Genomic DNA, 21,575 nt, shown 5'->3' with positions numbered 1-21,575 from the left:
TAGCTCCTAATCTACTGTGTTTGTATTCTGACCTTTGTTTTTTTTATTGTTTATTTTTGCTTTTTAGGTCTTGCAATTTTCCGTTCTCCAAGACACAGACTCGATCTGTACTCAGCTAGAATATCAGATCAGGGGTGGCCAAAAAAAAAAAAAAAGAAAAGCAAAGGTCAAAAATCCAAAAATCACAAAATTGAAGAGAAAGGCTGGAATGCAGACAAAAGCCAAGACAAACTAGCAAACCTGAAGGCTTAAATACGAGACAGGTGATTATTCTGATGTAGAAGAGTTTTGAGAATGTTTGGAAACAAAATGGACACAGAACTTTCCAAAATCATTTGAATTCCTACTGATCGTGACATCCATCAGTTTTGAACTTTGGCTCATCTCTCAAATATCTCATATTGTTCACATGTTATATTTGCCTCCATGTTTTTAAAGAAGGATCATAATTTGTGCACAAAATTCTTTGACAAACGCAGTTGTGTCTCTGGTGGGTGACTCACAGGAGGCAAAAAGCAGCCCCCTTTTTGTTCTTGCCCACATCATTCCTGTTTTACAATATGTAGCTGCCAAGGCGTCAAACAAGGATGAGGAAAAAATCTCTGGCATATTCACAATGGTTTCAATTGGCAGGGGTCAGTCGTAATCACTGCTAAAGGTACCTTGCATGTGTGTGCAGAAACATGCCATGGTAACAAGCCGCGGCACCTTGTTAGGACGTGGAGACAGATTTTGTCCATTAATGCATTTCACCGAGCATCTACAAATGGCTTCTTGGGGAGAGTAATTGCAAAATTGGCTCTTAGCGTGCCGGTGGAATATGTGAGGCAAGGAAGAATGTTTAAAGAGTTGGTCGCATTGAATGAGTGCACTGTGGGGATCGCAGGGCTACGGAGAACGTCAACGACACCTGTGGAGTTCAGGTGAGACTGATGTGAAATTAAAATTATGGAGCTGTCCAAAGTCCTGAACATTCAGAAAAATCATGCCATTCCTATGAAACACAAACTAATTATTCTGTCAGAGAGTGAGGCTTGAGTGATAAAGGGACAGCTTGGAAGTTTTTCAGTGTACAGCCAGTTAAAAACTTTGAGAATTTCTTTCTTGTTTTGTCATATTACAAAATAATATGACAAAAAATGTACATTAAAATCCTGAATAATGTGTTTTATTTGGTGATTTTTAGTGATATTTTTAAATAAAGTTCAGTTCAGCCAATTGGCTGCAGAATTCACTTAATGAGAATAAAGGTCCGTCTTTTGTAGTAAAAACAACTATTCTGTCAGGCATAGGAAGGTTTTTATAAAACGTTTGGGGAACATACGTAATGCCAAAGACCAAGTAACACAACAGACAGATCAGGGACAGAGCATGGGAGAGGTTTAAAGCATGACTGAATCATCAAGCAGCATGTCAAACTCTGAACATCTCATAAAGCGCCATTAGATTCATCTGAAAATGGAGAATTATCAGTAGTTTGCACTACTGTAAACCTTCCAAGATTTCCTTCAATCCAGTCTAGTAAAGAAGAGAAATAATCATCCACCTGGACACGCCGATCTCCTCAGTGGAGCATGTCGGTGGCAGCATCATGGTGTTGGGATGCTTTTCTTCAGCAGGGACGAGGATGTCAGTCAGAGTTGATGAGAAAATGGATGAAAATATGTTAAAAACAAATGGAATTTAGAGTTTCCAACCACTTCGGAGTAGAGTTCTCAACTTTTTAACATAGCAATGCTTAAGATTTTACAGCTTTACTCTCTGCAATAAAACTGAATAATTTGTTTAACTCTGAGACCTTAGTGCAAAATAAGAACTGGTTTTGACATGACACATGCAAGGCCACCTTTCTGTGAGTAGATGTTAGCAGAACATCTACTCACAGATGTTCTGAATTTTAAAAAAAGTCATTGTTTTTGTTCACATTGACTTTTATTTAATTGCAAACAGTATAGATCCAAGACATTTTATTTGCCTGGTTACCTGGGCTGCTGTTGTGGCTCTGGGATGCCAAGGTGAAGGTAGTCAGTCTAGCTTCTCCATCACATACCAAGTTGTCCTTTGGCAACACTACCCCTTTCTGCAATTTAAACAAGGAAAAAGTGTGACTGGAATAATAAATGTGCTCCAAATGGTGAGTGTGGCTAGAAAAAGGCTACAGTGCGTGCACCATAGTTTGACATGTTACAACCACAGATTTTAATGCACTTGAGTGGGATTTTATGTTGCAGACCAAAACATAGTAGTGTAAAAATACACATCCATCCATCCATTTTCTGTTCACCCTTGTCCCTAATGGGGTCGGGAGGGTTGCTGGTGCCTATCTCCAGCTACGTTCCGGGCGAGAGGCGGGGTACACCCTGGACAGGTTGCCAGTCGGTCGCAGGGCAACACAGAGACATACAGGACAAACAACCATGCACACACACACTCACACCTAGGGAGAATTTAGAGAAACCAATTGACCTGACAGTCATGGTTTTGGACTATGGGAGGAAGCCGGAGTACCCGGAGAGAACCCACGCATGCACAGGGAGAACATGCAAACTCCATGCAGAAAGACCCCGGCCGGGAATCGAACCCAGGACCTTCTTGCTGCAAGGCAACAGTGCTACCAACTGCGCCACTGTGCAGCCCTAAAAATACACAGTGAAAGGAAATCAAATGGTTTCCAAAATGTTTCACAAATATGAAAAGTGCATTTGTGTTCAGCATACCGACTTCATGCTGCTTTGCCCAGGAAGAACCTGAAATAATCACCCAGTCTTCTTTGTCAAACAGCTCAAGCTCAGTCAGATTGTTTGGTGGATGTCAATTTTCCAAACACATCCAGAATCATGTGAAGGCAGCACTGTACAGTATGTAAAACATTACAACATTTTCAGTAACATACATATGTAAAGTATAAATGTATATATTCAGTTTGCTTTGAATAATAAAAGTTTAGTCTTTTTTGTTAATTTGAACTTAATCCAGTCTCCTTCTTTTTTTTTCTTTAACATATCAGTGTTTGGCAAAAAGCAGTTTACCAAATTGTCACAAGTTTGTCATTTTTTGCTGCTTTAAGCAACAACTCTGCTGCAAACATGCTTATACATATATATATACATATATATATATATATATATATATAAGTTATTTTGTCATTTGTGGCTCAAAAAAAGCCACAATGTTTCTCGTTATTTTTTATCTCCAAAGCACAAGTTATCTATTTATTTTAAATAAATAAATATTTCTTTCCTTTTATTTGTCCTTCTGTGATTTTTTTAGCTGCTTTTTGCACTGATGGAAGCACCAGGAGGAGAGCGCAATAAAAGCTCATCGTTTTTCTTTAACAGATGTGATTTACGGTTTTATCCAGAAGATGGCAGAATAAGCACAATTAATTTCCACTGAGCGGCATTAAAAACAGACTGGTGGATGCTCAAGACAATTGATTTTAAATAAATAAATACAATTATAAACCGATTATGAATAAAGAAAAATGTATCATTGACACTTTTTCTGAAAAGTGAAATTTTTCAGAAGAAAAACTGAGTTGTTTTTAGAAAACAACTGAACAGAAAAAAAGAAGAAATTCGCCGATAAATCAGCCTTAATAATTTAAAGCGCCATTAAATTTTCTTTCTTTTCTGAACAAATAAATCATGGAAGAAAAACAGCTGTGTGTTTGGCTTCGATCCGTTGAAGTAACTAAGTTCTCATGATATGGATTAAAATTTTTATTCAGGCCCTTTCATGAAGAGGATGGTGCCTGAAAACTGTCTTAAAGTCTTGAATAGATGCACACTCGCAGGATGCGCTGGTGCGCGCGTTGTAGTGTTTGTTCCAGTTTAAACCGCGTTAATTAAAACGTTAACCTGATTGGGTGGAGAGTGAGGGGGAGGGAGGCTGTCTCAGCCCCAATAGGCGAATCCTTTTTAATAACCCGCCTCGGGATAATGATGTGAAAAGACTGAAGCGTCTTGTGCGTAACGAGGATGATGGTGGTGATCCGCCGAAGGTGAATCCAACACATACACATATAGAGAGAGAGAAAGAGAGAGAGAGGGAGAGAGAGAGAGAGAGAGTGACACTTTTTACACAAGTCTTTTCTTCATCACCGCACCTCAGCTGACAAGAGAAGCCCCAAACTTCGCCGCTGACGCGCAAACAGAGGGAGAAACTCACTGAGAGGCGTCAGGAGTTCCCGGAACCCACCAGGCCATGGACCGGAGGATGAACCTGAACGGCGGCGCGGCAGGGGACATTTTTCACAAAACTCTCAGTGCCGTGTCCGGCAAAAAGATGGACCCGTTCAGAGCGTCTGCCGGCATGGAGCTGCCGCCCAGAGACCGCCAGTCTCCAATTAGCTGCTTTGACCAAGTCGATCCTGACCCGATCCAGCCCGGTGGACTGGCTGGAAGCAGAGGGGGCACTCTGGGTCTGCCGACTGGATCTTTGTGCGTCAAGTACGGGGAGAGCGCCAACAGGACCTCGGCGGCGGAGAGCAGCGGCGGAGAGCAGAGCCCCGACGACGACAGCGACGGGCGGTGCGACATGGTCCTCCTGACCGACGTGCGGACAGCAGCCGGGGGTAAAGCTGAAGGAGGAGGTAAGAAAACCAAAGAGCAGAAAATGCTGCGGCTCAACATCAACGCCAGGGAGAGACGGCGGATGCACGACCTGAACGACGCGCTGGATGAGCTCCGGGCGGTGATCCCCTACGCGCACAGCCCGTCGGTGCGCAAACTCTCCAAAATCGCCACCCTGCTGCTCGCAAAGAATTACATCCTCATGCAGGCGCAGGCGCTGGAGGAGATGAGGAGGCTGGTGGCGTACCTTAACCAGGGCCAGGCCATCTCCGCGGCTTCCATACCAGCCACCACCGCGCTGGCAGCTCCTCCACCCGGCCTGGGCGCGTACGAGCAACCGCCCGGATACCCGTTCCCCGCCGGGGTCACTGCGCCCTCCTGCCCGGACAAATGCGCCCTATTCAACAACGCCGCGTCCAGCCTCTGCAAACAGTGCACTGACAAGCCTTAAAACTGACCACAGAGACTACAAAGAAGCACACAAGGAGAAAAATCTGACAGAGGATCGAGTAGAGACAAAAATTAACATTTTTATAATATTTACTAAACGCATTAAACCTCGCTTTTGTTTTTTTTGGGGGGGGGGGTTCTGTTCGAACAACACTTGATTGTGTACATAAATCATCTTTAAAGTGCTGGTGTGAATGAAGGCCGAACAGAAGCTGAATTAAAGGCCTGTTGCTCTGTGATGGACCCTCTGTGGAGATTTCTGGGTGACCTGACAACCTGCGTGACTTTTTTTTTATCCGGAGCGCAACAGCACCGACCTCACTGCTGCTTTCTCATGCGTTTACTTTGACTACTAAATCAAAGGCCCAGTTTTCAAAAGAACATTCCAAGTGAATGTTTCGGACGAGGAGAGTTAAATAATAATAATAAAAAAAGAAAACAAGTGAACCACTCGGTTAGATACTTATTTAGTTGCGAAAGATTTACTTTCAACTCAGCGAATAAAAAAAAAAAAATCTGAAAAACTAGAAAGGCATACATTTAGGTCTTCAAGATGGTTTTATGTGTCTTTTGTAATTTATTAATTTGGGATATTTATGGTATTTATGCTTGCATTGCACATTGTCGTCTAAGTTGATGTGTTTTCTGCATTTTTTCATGATTTTTCGTTCTGATGAATCGCGCTGTCAGGTCAAGGCTTTGGTTTATTGTTGTAGATACTTTGGTTGTTATAAGATCAAAGGGGGCCGTTTGTATGTATTTGAGTGTGGAAAAGCTTTATTAAAATATTTTGAACAACAGCAGAAAAAATATATATCTGGTTATTTATCCAAGGCAGTCAGTGCAACTTGAAGCAGAGAAAGGTGCTTTTAAATGTTTGAATGTTGCTCGCATTGATGTGTCATATTTCACGGTTTAATCGTTTTATTTTACTTCAGTTCAGTTCACAACAAATTCCACCTTAATGCTCTTTAGAAGACAAAACGTTTCGATTCATACTGAGCTCTATGGACATATTCCATCAAGCACAAACCATTCCGATCAGGCAAATTCAGATTTTAGCGCGTTTGTTACACATTCAGGGTGATTCTGTGCGTAAAGAATCTCTAACTTCTCAAGTTTCTTGGCTCACATCAGGTGTCAATAATTCTTCCCTCCATCAAAACTGCTTCCCTTTTTTTTTACAGCTGATTTGCGCCAAATCCTTGGAGAGAAGTGATGGTTGAAAGCACATCAATCATTCTTAAAAAGGGAGATCCGATTGCAGTTAAATTAATAATATTAGATCGACTTGCATTACGATGCGTAAGAGAATGTTAATGGAAAAAAAAACAGGTGATGAGAGTTGTCGCTGTAATACCTGCCTGCAGATAATCAAACTCCTCGTTTAAGGGCGATTACACCCTCACGATGTGATTAAGACATGTAATTACACCGCTGTTCAATCATTGTCGCAGTTTTGCGTCTCTAATGAGAACGCAGCTGCAGTCGCAGCGACTTTGGCCCTTTGGCCCTCCTTTTATTTTAAAGGCCAAACGACACAATATTTCCCCAACGTGCTGATTATAAACATTATGGGAATAATTTTAATAGGAATCATTAAACAGTTTAAAAAAGAATATCAGACAGTTAATCGTTTCTTGTAAAAATAACTAAATGGAAATTATCCAGCAGATCCACAGCTCTGTTTTCAGGAAATGATCATTCAACCTACTCAGGACAGCAGTATTGTACAGCTATGACTGATTTACTGTAAATACAAAAAGCTTATTTTGGTTTTAAAATCTTACTGTAACTCCTGATGGACTTGTATTACTGAGGATGAAATGTAAAGCTACAGAAACACGATGTAAACTGATTCTACAGTCACTGAACTCGCTCAGAGTTTAGTCTCACTGTGAAAGCACTAACTGTGAAAGTTGACGTACCGTAGTTTGTTTAAACACAGAAGAACTGTTGGGGAACACAATAGTTTTTCTGTGAGCAAAACAACATTTGTTTACAACACTGTGATATCTAAATTATATCTATGTTTGAAATATAATTCTGAAAAATTGTCTTATCTGCTGTGGGAACAAAAGTCAGTTTGCAACCTATAAGGAAAGGAGCAGCAAAAAACACAAAAATAACCCCCCCTACATATTTTACAATCCCTTTCTTCAGATTTCATAATTTGTTCTTAAGTATAATGTTTGTTTACTTTTTGTAAAATCATATTAGTATTTTTAGTTCAAACATATACTGGCTAATTTACAGCTTCATAGTCTGCAGGATTTTTTAAAATCGTTTTTGCTCATAACAATCTCTCTTCTACAAACAGAAAACATTGAAGTTTGACAGCTCCAATAGTTTCCCATGAAGCTATGAAACTTTATGTAATCTTTAAAAGCAGATACTTTTGTTGTTTAACGGTGATAACTTGGTAAAAATTCCCAATTTTTACACAGAAGATGCATCCTGGGTCACATTTTAAGCTTATGCTTAAAACTTCAGTACCTTCCACTATATGTTCTTAGTTTCTTTGACTTTACTATCATGTGTATGTATTCAAGCAAAAGAAAAATTTCATTATTATCATTTCTTCTTACACCACAGGCAGCAATTCTCCAAATTTCCAATTAAAAATCTAATAACTTTTGAGCATTTCTTTTCAGGAAATTATAAATAGTCCAGAAAGTGTTTTTAGAAGTCAAATGATGTTACATTTTTTTAAAAAGATATGTACATTTTCATTTTTTTCACTTTTGAAACAACCTGGTGCAAAAGTTCTCAGAAATCAATACTTGGTGAAATAATCCTGATTTCCAGTTATAGCTTTTGATGGGTGTTGCTACATCCATCCATCCATCTATCCATCCATCCATCCATCCATCCATCCATCCATTTCTTCAAATACTTTTCGTCAACAATTGTCTTTATCCATCTCTGTAATTATAAGGGGGAAAAAAACTTTATTGGCATTACAGCAATCAAATCATTCTGATAATTCCTGACCAGCTTTGGATTTCAGTGGATGCTTCCACTGAAATTTTGAGTATTTGTCACTGATGATGAGCTCCAAAATCTTAGAGTTGAGAAGATCTCTTTGCCATTCCCGTGGAGGGAGGAACAGATTAGGATAATATTTTGCTCCCTCCACAGATTCTCCATCAGATTCATGTTGGGACTCCAAAACATTGATATTGCGTTTAGTGAGAGGAAACATCTTCGTAAAAGTATTTAATTCTTACATCTGCCAATCGTATAAACAATTTTGGGGATTGTGGACAGGAAACACTATAAGATTTCTTCCTATGATTTTAAAAGTCATGAAACTTTTGAAGTCATTTTTTCTGTTTTGAAAATTTATGGAGCTTTGGTGTAAAATGAGTTCTCATTTTTTTTATATCTTAAGCAGAGGTGAAAAATAAAACAAAATTCATTAAGGCATTTTGTCGAAGCAGAAAATGCATGTATTTCCAGCCTCAGTTTCGGATCTAGATGAGCGTTTGATGCCTCCGATCCCCACCGGATGGTTCTTTGATCAAGAGTGGAAGCAACTCCTGTTGCAGGACTTCATCAAGATGTTTATTATGTTTCATTTTTTTCCTCTCCTGCTGTGTAGAAACTGAGACTTCACAAAAACCATTAATTATGCAATATGCATTAATGCACAAATGAGTAAAGCATTTAACCCATACTAATACTCGCATTAGGCCACAGGGAGGAAATTCCCCAGGGGTGAGAAAGAGCCATATGTGTGGAGAAACAAACCCCAGCCTTTACCAGCACAACAAAATATGTGCAAAGGTAGAGTCCAGAAGTCTGAGACTCAGTATCAAACTACGAGTCACATAGCTGGTGCTTTGAATGTCCACATGATGACCCCTGACATGCTGTTAAGAGCCGGTCTTGAGAAATTAAAATTAAAGATACTTTAGTTTTATTTCAAAGCAACCAGAAGAAAAACATTGCTTTAAATCACAAGCCTATTAAAAATGAATCTGTAATAAAGGCTTTTAAAAACAGAAGCCAAGACTCATGAATAGAAATAGAAGATAATTAAAAAAAACAAAAAAAAACACCCCCTTAATAAACAAGAAAACGTCCAATTTACCATATCACACTCCAGCAGGGCGTCCCCTTCATAACAGGGCTGCCATATATGCTAAGGACGGCGGACATTAAAGTCAAAATATACATAAATAGGCTGAATTGAATATCATATCAGTAAGCACGCCAGCAGACTCATCCACACTGTGTCATACAGTAGATATATGTGCTGCACCGGCTGAGGTACCAAATCAACCTCTGGGGGGTAATTCATTGTTGTCAGGCCACTCGTAGCATGGCATAATGTTGCCTTCTTGTTTTGCACACACAATGCTCGCTAATAAATCTGAGGTGGTCAAACTAAAACAGCCGCCTTTTTTATGTAGTTAGACCTCCATTTTTTGCAATTTTTGGAAGGCTGGAGCACAAACCTCTTCTGTTATTATGAAGAGATTTGCTTCTAAGCTGGATCTTTGGAGTATTTTCATGTTTTTAGCTTTTAGCAGGTCTATAATTGAGACTCCACTGGGAAATATTTCTCACATCACAATTACTGGGCAAAGAAAAACCTAACAGCAGCCGCCAAATGTAAACTTCAGTAGTTTTACATGACTAAAAATCATTCAAATGATTTAAACCCAACAAAACTTTTTACAAAAAAATAAAGCAAATCATAAAGTAGTACTATACTAATTGTTAGCAGTTCTTACTGTAAGCTGGCCTGTTTTTCAATCCAGAGGGAGTGGAATATTTTACTCGGTTTTGTATATTAACAAAAACCATATCTGCGATTTGTACCGATTGTATTTATTGGTTAATCATTTCAATTTATTTTGCAGAAAATATACTGATCTACAAAATACACATTCCAGCCAACTTTCCTAAAAAAAGCAATGACATATTCTGCCGCAGATGGACCAGTCAGGCTCGTTCGGGCCAAGTTGACCACTTTTGATTTTGACCAATTGAAATTAAAAAAAAAAGGACTATAACACACATCTAAAAGTATTCCAGGGTTATCCCCACTTCTGTCTGTAATTTTCATTCGATTTTTAAATGAAACTCATAAAAACGGCATTTTGCTGCTGCCTTTAGAGTCCGGAAAAGGCAGCAGTTGTAAACTACGATACTTTTTGCAAATAGTGGGGTCAATTTTCAGAATTTCACATCCCGTTTGTCAATCAGAACTGATAGAATGAAAACTGGGCGTTTCTCATCCCTAGGCAATTGAGGTGAATCCCTATTTATAGTGTTTTCCTTACTGACACATGTGCTCCTAATTCTTCACACCAGATATATTTTTTAATCTCACTAAAGATCCAGTAAACATATGGTGGTTTGCTTGGCACAGAAACTTCTAACAGAGGACAATAGATGACATAATAAAGCGTGATTATCTTCTCAACTAGAGTCCTACCATTGAGTAACATCTCTAATATTCCAGATGCTGACATATTAATCAGATTAGAAAACCCAATCCCCTAATCCCTGTTTACCGATGGCTCTGTTTTTGTGCCGTAATCTGATGTTCTTTTATTCCCCCCTGATTAAACTTTGTGGACAAAGCGGAAAATGAAGCATCACAGGTTGTTTACTCCCCCAAAAAAAGTAAAGATAAACAATTTGCCAGGAAGCTGTGCAAACAACAACAGGTGCAATGACATTAAATGTTGTTATTTTGCCAAAGAATAAATCTTTTACAAATGAGGAAGGAAAATTTCACTGATCTGCTTTGTTTGTAGGACTGATGCCGATTAGAGCGTTTACTATTGTTTTGATCCATGGAGCTCTTCACATTTATTGGCATACCCACCTGGTGAAGGTTTGTGAGAAGACTTAAAATAAATTAGATTTTATTATAGCGGCATAATCTAATGCTGAAAAATAAGACACAGTCCTCTAACAGTGAGTTTTGGAGATTTGCAGAGATTTGCATGGATTTGAGATAAACCAGTGTTTTCCTCCAGCCTTGTTTGTCACAGTTCCAGTTGTGTTAAACTTTTTAATTATGACTCTGACTGTAGACATGGCCAAGTTTAGGTGTGCAGATACAGGTGCATTTAAAATAATTAGCATAATGTTTCATTTGTAGTTTATGTAACTCATTCATTACAAAGTGAGTGATATACTCGACATATTATTTTTTGATTATTTTGATTATTTGGTTAGAATAAAACAAATTATTACTACAGACGGTTGACTTGACAGTTGGCAATGAGACATTTGCTGACACTTTCCACAAAGAGGGGAAGTCAAATAAGAGATTTGCTAAAGAAGCTGACCATTTGTAGAATAAATAGTAATATATATACATGTATATATATATATATATAGCGATAACAAAATCGTTGTTAAGAGTATTGTAAAACAAAACCTATTCTTTTTTTCACTTTATTGTTAACAAAACCTATTTTTTTATTTTTAACAAAACCTATTCTGTTACAAAGTTGTTTGCTGACTAAATGTCAGCGCCTTAATTAACTGCAATGTTCTTTGGTCTTTCCCATTTTGAATAATATCGAAGAGATACAAGCCTTTGTGTTAGATGGTATTGGAAACCCAAAATGAAAGTCTTGGATTGCTATTAAAACCCCGTCAAATCTCACATTTACTCTGTAAGAATTGTTTGGGGTGCCAATAGTTTTGACACCAGTGCTTTTGTTAAAAACCATTGCTGCCCGAAAGTGACATTTTCTTCCTACTGAATGAAGGCGCTGAAATTAAAGTTTTGATTTTTCAAGCGCTTTCTGAGGAAGATTAACAAATAAATGAATAATAAATGTATTTATAGCCTTTTTACCAAAGAGGCCAACAAACATGGAGGCATCTGTGTCCTCAAAACCTCAAGACTAGAAAGTAGCAGTATGTACAAAGGCTGTAAAGTAGCTAAGACAGCTGTGATCTTTCCATTTGTGTGACCTTAACAATCAGATAATGTACTATAATGTTTTATTAGAGTAGATATGACCAAGCAGCTACACTGCATCATAAGAACAGGCGGAAGCAGCAAGAAGCTCAATGCCATAACTATAAAAGGGAAGTAAAACCACACCGTGATTGGATATCTGTGAATGTTTTTGTGTGTTTTGAGTCTGTGCTCCAACATGGATCACTCGTCCCGATCAAAATGCAGATCCTGACCCTCTCAAGGTTCATTAGAGTCAAGGCGATGTGGATTTCATCTGCTCTCTGTGATATTCATTAACTCTGGCTTCCGCATTAAAATAAAGACTTGAGGATGACACAGTAACAGCAAGAATTACTCACCGCTCAGTTCACCACACTCACACACGTTGTCTCCTTTGTTTCTTTCAAACACACACTGCAGCTTTCAAGAAGACATCATCTAATACGGTCTCAGATTTTATGTTTTGATAAAGACAACATTAAAAATATCTTGTTCAGACAACAGTTCATCGCCTGATTGCTACAGGAGTGCATTCTCGATATTAAAATGCATTGTTAAATGTAAACAAAAGCCTCAACGACTATCAGAATCATGGGAGTAATTGAAAAATTTCTAGGGAATTCATAAAAATCTACATGTTGGATTTGAGTTCATGATGTAAAAAAAAGTACAGATTTTCACTGTATTGAAAATCTGTCACGTTACTGGAGCGTGAAACCTTGGCGTTAGTGCAACACTTGCTTGGCTGATCTTCCTGATGTGCGGAGCGCCTACTCGAGGCTTTGGTGTGTCTGTCTGAGCGGAGGTCTTTAACAGCCATGAATGCCAAAGCATGGGGGGGTGGGAGGGAGGCAGGGCAGGCCAAGCGTAACTGCGACGGCCCGATGTCCTTGGCTCCTCGGCGGCCTTCACCTCGCACTCCCTGCACAGTGAATTTTATGGCTAATTTCCGGCAATTTATCCTGGCACTTTCAGAAGAGACATTCCTGCGGGAATAATGTGCATAATTTGCATAAATCATCCTGATAGAATGCATATCAGCATGTTACCCCCCCAACCCCCATCTTTTTTTTTCTTTTGGTTGATGCTCCAGCGTTTACTTTGTAATCAAAACTGACTTCTTTCTACCCACAAATACATGAGAGTCAGGAGGAAAGGGTTCTGAGTTTAAGTGAGTAATTAAGAAAGAATGAAATCCATGAAAAGTCTGATTTCTGCTTCTCAAGTGTTACATCTAAATCGTAAAAAAGACAAACACAAATCAGTGCAGTTATTTAATCTCAAATGAACTCCTTTTGGTTTGTTAACCATTTTAAATGCCTCCCTGTTGTGGGTTAAACAGCAGCTAGAAGTTAAAAACAGACTCAGATCTGTTTCTTTACAACAGGACTCAATGCCAGTATAACCCCCATCTGCTCTTCATATGATGTAAAAAGATGCCCAGTAAAAAATTACATTTCATCTTAGATTGCCTTCTTTAAACTGATAAGCTGTGATAACATTGTTTTAATTGATCAAGTAGGTCTGAAAGAAAAGAACAAGCCACTATGATGTTTAGTATCTATTATTAAACCAATTGAAATTTTAGTCAAGTTTGTAAAATTATCCCTCAATCAAGGTTAAATTTTACAAAATAAGCTAATTAAATTTAGAAAATAAAAGTACTTCCCAAACATGCTGGTCAGAAATGAACTGAAGCAGTTTGTTCCTGTTGGACTCTCCGTCCTAAACCTTTTCCCCACGTGACATGAGACTCAATCTGGAATAAGTGGAAGATAATTTGAAAGGATGAATGGATATTTTTTCAGTCTGATATTCTGACTAATGTTATATTTTGAATTCATTTCTCATCTTTCTAGAGGTTAAAATTGTCACAAGTTTCCATATTTCAGCAAGAACATAGTTTGCATCCAGTTTTTGTTGTCTAGCGCTCAGGCTAAGCTAAGCTAGCTAGCAGGCTGAGCAAATAAGTGACACAATTTAGCTGTTGGCTAAGAAACATTTACACATCATCTTGTTAGACTGGATTTACTAAGTTCATATATAGCTTGAGCTAGTTTAGCAACATCGCTAATGCTACGGCCATTAGCAATATTAATATTAGTCCTACAAAGCTACGTTTGTCTACCTTGCAGCTGCTCTTTTGCAAAATGATTTACTTTCTCGTTATACTTTGCAAGTTTTCGGACATTTGTTGCAATTGTTTTTTCAAAAAGCTACTGACAACAAATCTACTTACTGGATTGATGAAAACAAGCAACAGGTGCTGTTGTGGGAGGTAAAGACAAAATTGTCATTAGCCACAAATAAATCATTGCACTAAAATAAAAACATGTTTTATCTTTTGCTTTTGGTAATGATTGTAAACAAATCTTTTCTTCCTGCTTTTCTTTAGTTGTAGGTAGCACTGTTGTCTTGCCGCATGAAGGCCCTGGATTTGAGTCTCATGGATAGAATACATAGGAAATCTACACAGTAAAATGTAATTCTGATTAATATTACTTTTTTTGTAGAAATTCAATATAAACAACTTCAATGTAGTCACTAGGGTCTGATAAATTATTAAATATAATGACTAATTCCCTAAAGTTTACATGGCAGTTTGTCAAATAAGTTTTTAAAAAGTTTACAATTATTTCAGTAACATTCATTCACTGCAGAAAAAAGCCCTAGCCAAAGTGTTCATCATGAAGATGTTTTCTAACAAATTTAACTGACAAATGTTATGAACTGTGTCTGAAGTACAACTTAACATAAAGCAGACTAGTTAGAATATGATTAATTACAATAATTACATTGATATGATCTTAGAAAATTTGTAGTAACACATTTTGTTCACTGAGTAAAATTTAATAACTGATTGGAATTTAACAATTGTATTTTAAGCACCTCTTAGCAGATAAAAAAAAAAAACAACCCAAAGAAACATGAAATATACCAACAACACTTTAGTTAAACCAAAAGTAAAATGTGTGCAGCTTGTTATGACACTTTTATTGGGTGAATTTTAACAACAGTGCATAGGACAATAAAAAGGAGAGGTTTGGATTTCAATGCATGTAGAGACAAAAGACATGTAGGCCAATGGGCATGCGATGCAACACAGCCTGCAAGCTGCAAAAAAGAGGAGGTGGGTCAGCTAATCGGAGCGGACACACAGACAAAACAGAGCTGCACGGGAAAAGCGCTGCACACTTTGCATGCACACAGTTTTGTGACTGATGAAATGAGAAGAAACGTGTGTGTGTGCGTGCGGGGGTGTGTGTGCTCTGAACATCCAAAGTACCAGCTTCAACCCAGAGAGTCTCAAAATCAAAGACTGTATCGCTGGTGACAACAGGACAGTCGTCTGCTGGCTGGACGTTAATCACAATAATACAGGGCAGGCCAATCATGACTCCCTGATCAACTGCTTAATGACACGCCCGCCGTGGCCACTGTAACCAGCCTGCTGCTGAGGGATTCACACACCAGGACTGGCTTGGATGTGTGTGGGGGGGGTGGATGGTGGTTATGAGGCTGGTGCACAGCCATCCAGACAATAATTACTCGATGACTGTGGTCACATTAGGGATCAGTCAAAGAAGATTAATTTCGACTGATAGCATTGGTCCCTCCTAAATGCAGATTTTCTTAATAAGAGTGAAATTGTGTCCATGAGATGGTTGCAGACTGTGAGGTCAGCTATATAGGGATAAATTGTCCAATTACTTATCTGGAGTGACAATGTCTTCCTCTTCTTCTTCTTTACGTGAATCACACTGTACCACAAATTTCACACACAAATGTGTTTCTGCAAGTCCTCTGGTCTGGTGTGTGTCTGTGTGTTTTGTGTGCAGAGGTTGTGCGCACTGGCACAAATGACGCTGTGTGTTTGTGTGTGGTACGGGTGGGCCTTTCGGTAAATACCCAGAGACCACAAGAATTACCCAGAGCAGAGAGGACAGCATCTGTTTGTGTGCTTGTGCCGAGCAAACAAGGCAATTTAGAGAACACCAAGGGAGCTGCTAATAAACACAACCTTATTCCCCGTTCTTCCTGCACCTGGCTCTGACTACTGCAGCACCACAGTGGGGAAGCCTGCCTGTCTTGTACGTTTCTGCAACTGTCCGTCTATGTGATAGAGGTTGATAGTGGGCAAACAAAAAAAAAAAAAAGAAAGCATGCATTGGAATAATGCAGCTCCGCTTTTTGTGTGCATTATGGAATAAAACATGGCCACTGGAACAGCTGCAGTATTTTAATTAAAAGACAAAAAAAATTCTGAGAGGAAAATATATTTTTTTTCTCATCACTGGACACGCCATAAATGCAAAAAGGCTAAAATAACAGCAACGATCTTCTGTACTGATGTTGTTACTGAGAATAAAAGGACTTGAATGTAATTATTTTCAGTATTAATGAGTCATTTAGAAATAAAATCAGGGGAAACTCAAAAGGATTTATCATACTATCATTTTGAACATCTGTTTATGGTACAAAAAGACACTTATGTGCAATGATAAACATGCTAATTTAACATTTAGTAACAGGTAAATCCTGATTAATTGCAGAGAAACTATTACCTTCTCTCCCTCTTTCACACCCACAAACACAAAGGGTGTGGGATTGCCACTGGTCCTAACATAAATAATTGATGATTGTCAAGATAGTTCAGTTTTTAACTAATTGAGTAAGTAGCAAATAAAGAAGTTATTTTTAACTGTATATTAGAGACAAATCAGAATCAGCTATTGTCTACACCAGCAGTTCAGAACTTTAAAATATCTGTGATCTGAAATTGGCCACAAAATGCATCTCCGTTTTTAATATTGATGAGTAAAATTATTAATTTAATTAAAATGCGTCATTCATGTAGGTGAAACATTATTTCAAAATCACGCCGTATGTTCTCCAAGCTTATCTATAAATTCATGCAGTCTTATTTTTTGGGGGGTTTGTTTTCTGTGAACTTGCTCTAATGAGACCTGCAGCTTTGCCCGCCTCCACCGCTCACTGTGATATGTAGCCAATGTGACACCCAGTGAAACCACGCATCAGACCAGACACAAAATGGCCGTCCAGTGCCAAACCCTGCCTTGGCTTTCACTTCACATCACACCACAGCGCCTGGCTGGAGAGCAAAAGCTTTACATGGCATTTAACGGAAAAACTAAGAGGCCTTCTGTCTCCGTTGTCCCCGACAGGTAACACCACTCAAATTACCGTTACTTATATCTGTATTGAAACTATTATATTTTGTAAACGTGTTTAAAGCCCGCATTTTAAGGTTAAAATTCACTCATTTATCCACTTTGTCCTTCCAATAGGAGCACTTCAAGGTCTCCTCACCTCTCATGTCACAAACCTGGCAGGCTGGCAGCCTCAGACGAGCCGTCGTCATAACAGCCTTTGAGCCTTCGAGCCAAGCACATCATGAAATGAAAGGGGAGAAAATAAGTGCAAGAGGGGGGGAGGGATTAATCTGAGTTATAACATTGATTAGATTTCCAGAAATATAATTAAAAGATGTTAAGACATGGGCCGAGCCAAGGATCAGTGGCCACTAATGAGGACCAATAGGCGTCTGTAATCTGTGCTGTAATGAGAGCAGCTTCAGTGTAAAGTTTGCTGGGAGACAAGTGAGGAGGAGGACAAAGAGATGTGGGAGTGGAGCAACCTTCCAGTGAAACCAATCGTTTACTGTCACCGTGACCACTTACAGGGCAAATTTAGGGTCTTAGAGTTAAAAAAAGGATGAGCTGAAGCAAATAAAAAAATACAATTACATTAAGAGGTGGCCTTGGCAGTACAAATACTTCATTAAGGTATTTAAAAGGGTGAAGGTGACGTATCATCAAATTGTTTTATGAGGGAACTGTCGGGAAGGACACAAGCGCTTTCCATGACGAGGTTCTAGTTATGGAAGCGGTCTGATGTAGTATCGGCACCAGACCCGATATTGGCGTCAGTCTGGGATTACAGATCCATCCAACGACTCAGATTCCTTGAGTCTGCATTTCTGTAGGTCTGATTTTGGTTTATTTTACCCTAAATGTTTAAACTGACATCTAAATAATAACAATATACAAACAGTAATCTTATAAACTGCATCTAAATAGAAATTTCAAGATAATTCTGTTGTTATTATAGCCAGATTTAACAAATTAAAACGTTACACTAAGACGTCAGTGAATAGCGTTACTTATTTTTGCATTTATTTTAAAGTTAAGGCAGAAAATACAAAAAAACTTGATTTGGGATTTATCTTTGATTGTTTCAAGCAATAAAAAAGGAGAAAACTGCAAACTAAAGCCATCAAAAATAGAAGGACATTGTTCAGAAGTGGCAATCACAAAATCCAGATTTCAGTCTCACAAAAAAAATTCAGTCGTTTAAAAAATGTCAGCAAATAGAAATAATGTAATCCTAAGTGATCTAAAATCATACATGTTTAGTTTGAACTGATGTCAGACAGTGAGAAAAAAAGATCACGCGTCTTTCTACAGTGAGTGTAAAAATCTGGTTTCAACTTTGTCTTAAGTTCTACAATACTACTACCAGAAAAACAGAAGTAAAATGAAATCAAATGCTGAAGTAAAGTCATTCTGAAGCGATCGTTGTTGTGAGATACTCGTTAGATTTTACGCTGAGCAGAACCTGAGGAGGGGGAAGAAAATGGCAGAGTAATACAAAGCAGACGGCCAAGGAGTGAGCTGAAATTAGAGAGGATGTTACTTATTCGGTGGATCCTTGTTATTAGCAAATGAGTCTCACTGACAGGTGCACCACGCTCATTTACAAATGACAACATATCACCATAATCAGCCCGCTAATTCATCCCAAATAATGAGTTGTGGTATAAACAGGCTGGTAAATACTTGAGGGGAAGATCACCCTAATGGGCCTCACCTGTCTCACTGTTTACGGCTGCTGGTTCGCAGCATGTTGGCGGGAGTTCGAACAAACATAGTTTTATTAAATGTGTCTTCACGCGACTGAAGACTCATCCCTGAAGTTTAACCCTCAGTGCATTTTAAAGTTATATAAGAAAAAGGAGATCATGTTGAAATGAATGCAAATATGCTCATAATAACCGTGTCTGATTAGCATTAATGTGAGCTCATCTGCTTTGCTTAGTGCTGAAGAACAGGGCTTGTAGGCTTAATGACATCTGTAGGTTTCTAGACACTACAGATTCAGACAGACTGAATATAACAGCACCCTGCACTTCTCAGGTTTTTATTTGGAAAATATCTTGTGAACCATGTATCCTTTTTCTTCAACTTTACTATAAAAACTGTTGGTCTGTCACAGTAAATCTTAACCAAATACATTGAAGTTCAAGGTTGAAAAGTGACTAAATTTGCTGAAAGTTAAGAGTCTTAATACTTTTTAATAGGTGTTGTATTTGCAGGATCATGTATAACAACCACAAAAGTCCAGTTCCAGACCAGATTATTACTGTATGACCAAGCCAGTGTCTGCCTGTGGGATCCTAGAGCTAGCTTGACGCAGCATACCTTCAGGATTCAACAATTATTAAGTGTAATCGGACACTAGAAGTTACACCTACGTGGGAACCAGCTTGGATCTTTACAAAAACATTTCACATTTCATTTAGAAGTGCTTGTAAGCATTGTAAGCTTATAAAATGTAACACAAAAAGTCTCCTTTTAGTCTTAGATAAACATAGTCATAAAGTCTCCAGGCAGCCTTCCTTACTGGTGGTGACACACGGCAGCAAGAGGCAGCATTTGTAAATGTGTTTAACCAAGCTTAGTGCCTAATATCCAGCCCGCCTTATGGTGCAGAAAAAAAAATTACAGCAGCAGTATGACAATGCTGATAGGCTATAAAACCATGTCGTTTATTACCCCCACTCTCTCCTCCCTCTGTGTGCTCCACCCACCATTAAGCCAATTCATCACCTCTTAAGAGAAGGCCATAAGACAGATCCAGTCTATCAGTCACTCTGCTCAGGATGTGGTTACTGCCCTGATGACCACAGATGTGAACAGTGAAGCCATGTAAACAGCGATTTTGGAGAGGATCGCAAAAAGTATTTTTTTTTTTTAAAGATTTTTGAATTTGATCAGATGGAGAATGAATTAATTTTCTCTGTCGTTATGACTCAGTTGTTTGAGATATCACTTCTCTAATGACCTCATGAGGGAGGACCGCAGATTTGCATTTTTTGTCCCAGCTCCTATAATGAAAAAAGGGTCGAGCGTGGCATATTTCACCGAGCCTGTCAAATTCACTCACACCCCTTTGCAAAGCCTTCAGAAACTTCATCCCAAAGCCTCCCACTCTCAGGGTCTGGCTTTAAAATCGACTGTGACAAAATTAGCAAACCTAGACTGTTTCGACACTTTCCCAATACAGTAGCTTTTCTTTCTTTTTTTTACCCCCCCGAAATGCAATCAAGCTCCCGAACATCAAACATGAAGTCTCCTTGAAAGTCGTTCAGTCTTGAGGGTGCCAGAGTGGCTATAGATTTATGTAATCGCAAGCTTGTTAGGGAGATTTCTCCAGTTTATTGACAGTGATGTGCGCTGGGATTTGGCAGATCTGACACGTGGGAAGCACAGTTCTGCGGCACCACCTCACAAAAGCAATTAGAGATCTATATTCCCAGACAGGTCTGGACTTGTTCTGCGGTGGAAGGGTCCGTACTCTTTAGAGCTTTTATTAACATGACATGCATGTCTCAAAGATTGTCTTTGGATGACAGTGAATGGGGTCATCAGCGAATGGGTGCAACAATTGCTTAAATTGTGGTTTTTGAACAACATCAGAATGTATTTTCCAACTGAGTTCTTATAGGGGGCTGATTGTCAAAGAAAGTATTTCCCCCCCCCATTCAGGTGATAACTAAGACTGCAGCATTTATAACACACAAGGCTGCAGGAAACACAGTAGAGTGGTTAATTAGAAAAGATTTGATACGGGCTGGACAAGCTCAGGATTAAGCACTGAACGTCAACTGGCTAAAGTAATTAGTTCAGTCTATTAATTACTGTAATCACCCATGATCATGTTAGCCTTTGGTTGAACATGTTTCATGGATGTAAAGAGGTTGTGCAGACAGTGTTACCAGGGGATATCGTCAATGCTGGGAGCTAATTATGCTGCACATAAAGGATAAGGATTGTTTTATATTCAGTAATTTGAGCTTAAGGCCTGCTTGTTTGAACTGATAGTGCTGCTGTATATTCAGTGCCTTGATAAATTATCAATAGCCTCTGAGTTTTTTCAAATTTGACTATGTTATAACAATAAAACTTCTGCGTCATTTCATATTTTCATTGTTTTTTACAAATAAAAAATGTTGTGTGTATGTTTTCAGCTCTTCTGAGTCAATGCTTGACTCATTCCTCTTTTAAAAATAGATGAAACTCCGATTGGATGTCAAACAGGAAGGTGTAAATCTGCCTCGATCTCACTACTTTTGCAGCCTCTATCAGATTTGCTTCCATGATTATTCTGTGATGTCTCTCCTGAAGAACGCATCCTCACAGTATGATGCTGCCACTGCCATTTTTCACTGTGGCAATGGTGTTTTTAAGCAATGCAAATTTTCTTCTGCATAGTATTTTGCATGTAGCCCAAAAATTATTTTGAGCCCA

General features: G+C 38.7%; 1 protein-coding gene and 1 long non-coding RNA gene across 2 annotated transcripts in view; one reads left to right on the top strand and one right to left on the bottom strand.

Annotated features, from left to right (window-relative positions):
- Positions 1-21,575, bottom strand: part of LOC114137029 (uncharacterized) — a 32,934-nt gene that overhangs the window by 3,377 nt on the left and 7,982 nt on the right. The window contains exons 3-4 of the long non-coding RNA XR_003593923.1: positions 1,984-2,080; positions 1,547-1,610 (exon numbers count right to left, since the gene is read on the bottom strand). This is a non-coding gene — a long non-coding RNA (uncharacterized LOC114137029). The remainder of the gene's footprint in view (positions 1-1,546; positions 1,611-1,983; positions 2,081-21,575) is intronic.
- Positions 3,621-7,662, top strand: bhlhe22 (basic helix-loop-helix family, member e22). The gene has a single exon (XM_028005506.1). It carries the CDS (start codon positions 4,207-4,209, stop codon positions 5,023-5,025), a length of 819 nt encoding a protein of 272 aa, XP_027861307.1. The 5' UTR covers positions 3,621-4,206; the 3' UTR covers positions 5,026-7,662.

The sequence above is a fragment of the Xiphophorus couchianus genome, chromosome 21, assembly GCF_001444195.1.
Source record: "Xiphophorus couchianus chromosome 21, X_couchianus-1.0, whole genome shotgun sequence".
Lineage (NCBI taxonomy): Eukaryota > Metazoa > Chordata > Actinopteri > Cyprinodontiformes > Poeciliidae > Xiphophorus > Xiphophorus couchianus.
The sequence above is the reverse complement of the archived record's forward strand: the minus strand, read 5'-3'. Positions and strand labels throughout refer to the sequence as shown.

Excerpts from the sequence above, each read along its gene's own strand:
- bhlhe22 (XM_028005506.1), top strand. The coding sequence starts at position 4,207 with ATGGACCGGAGGATGAACCTGAACGGCGGCGCGGCAGGGGACATTTTT.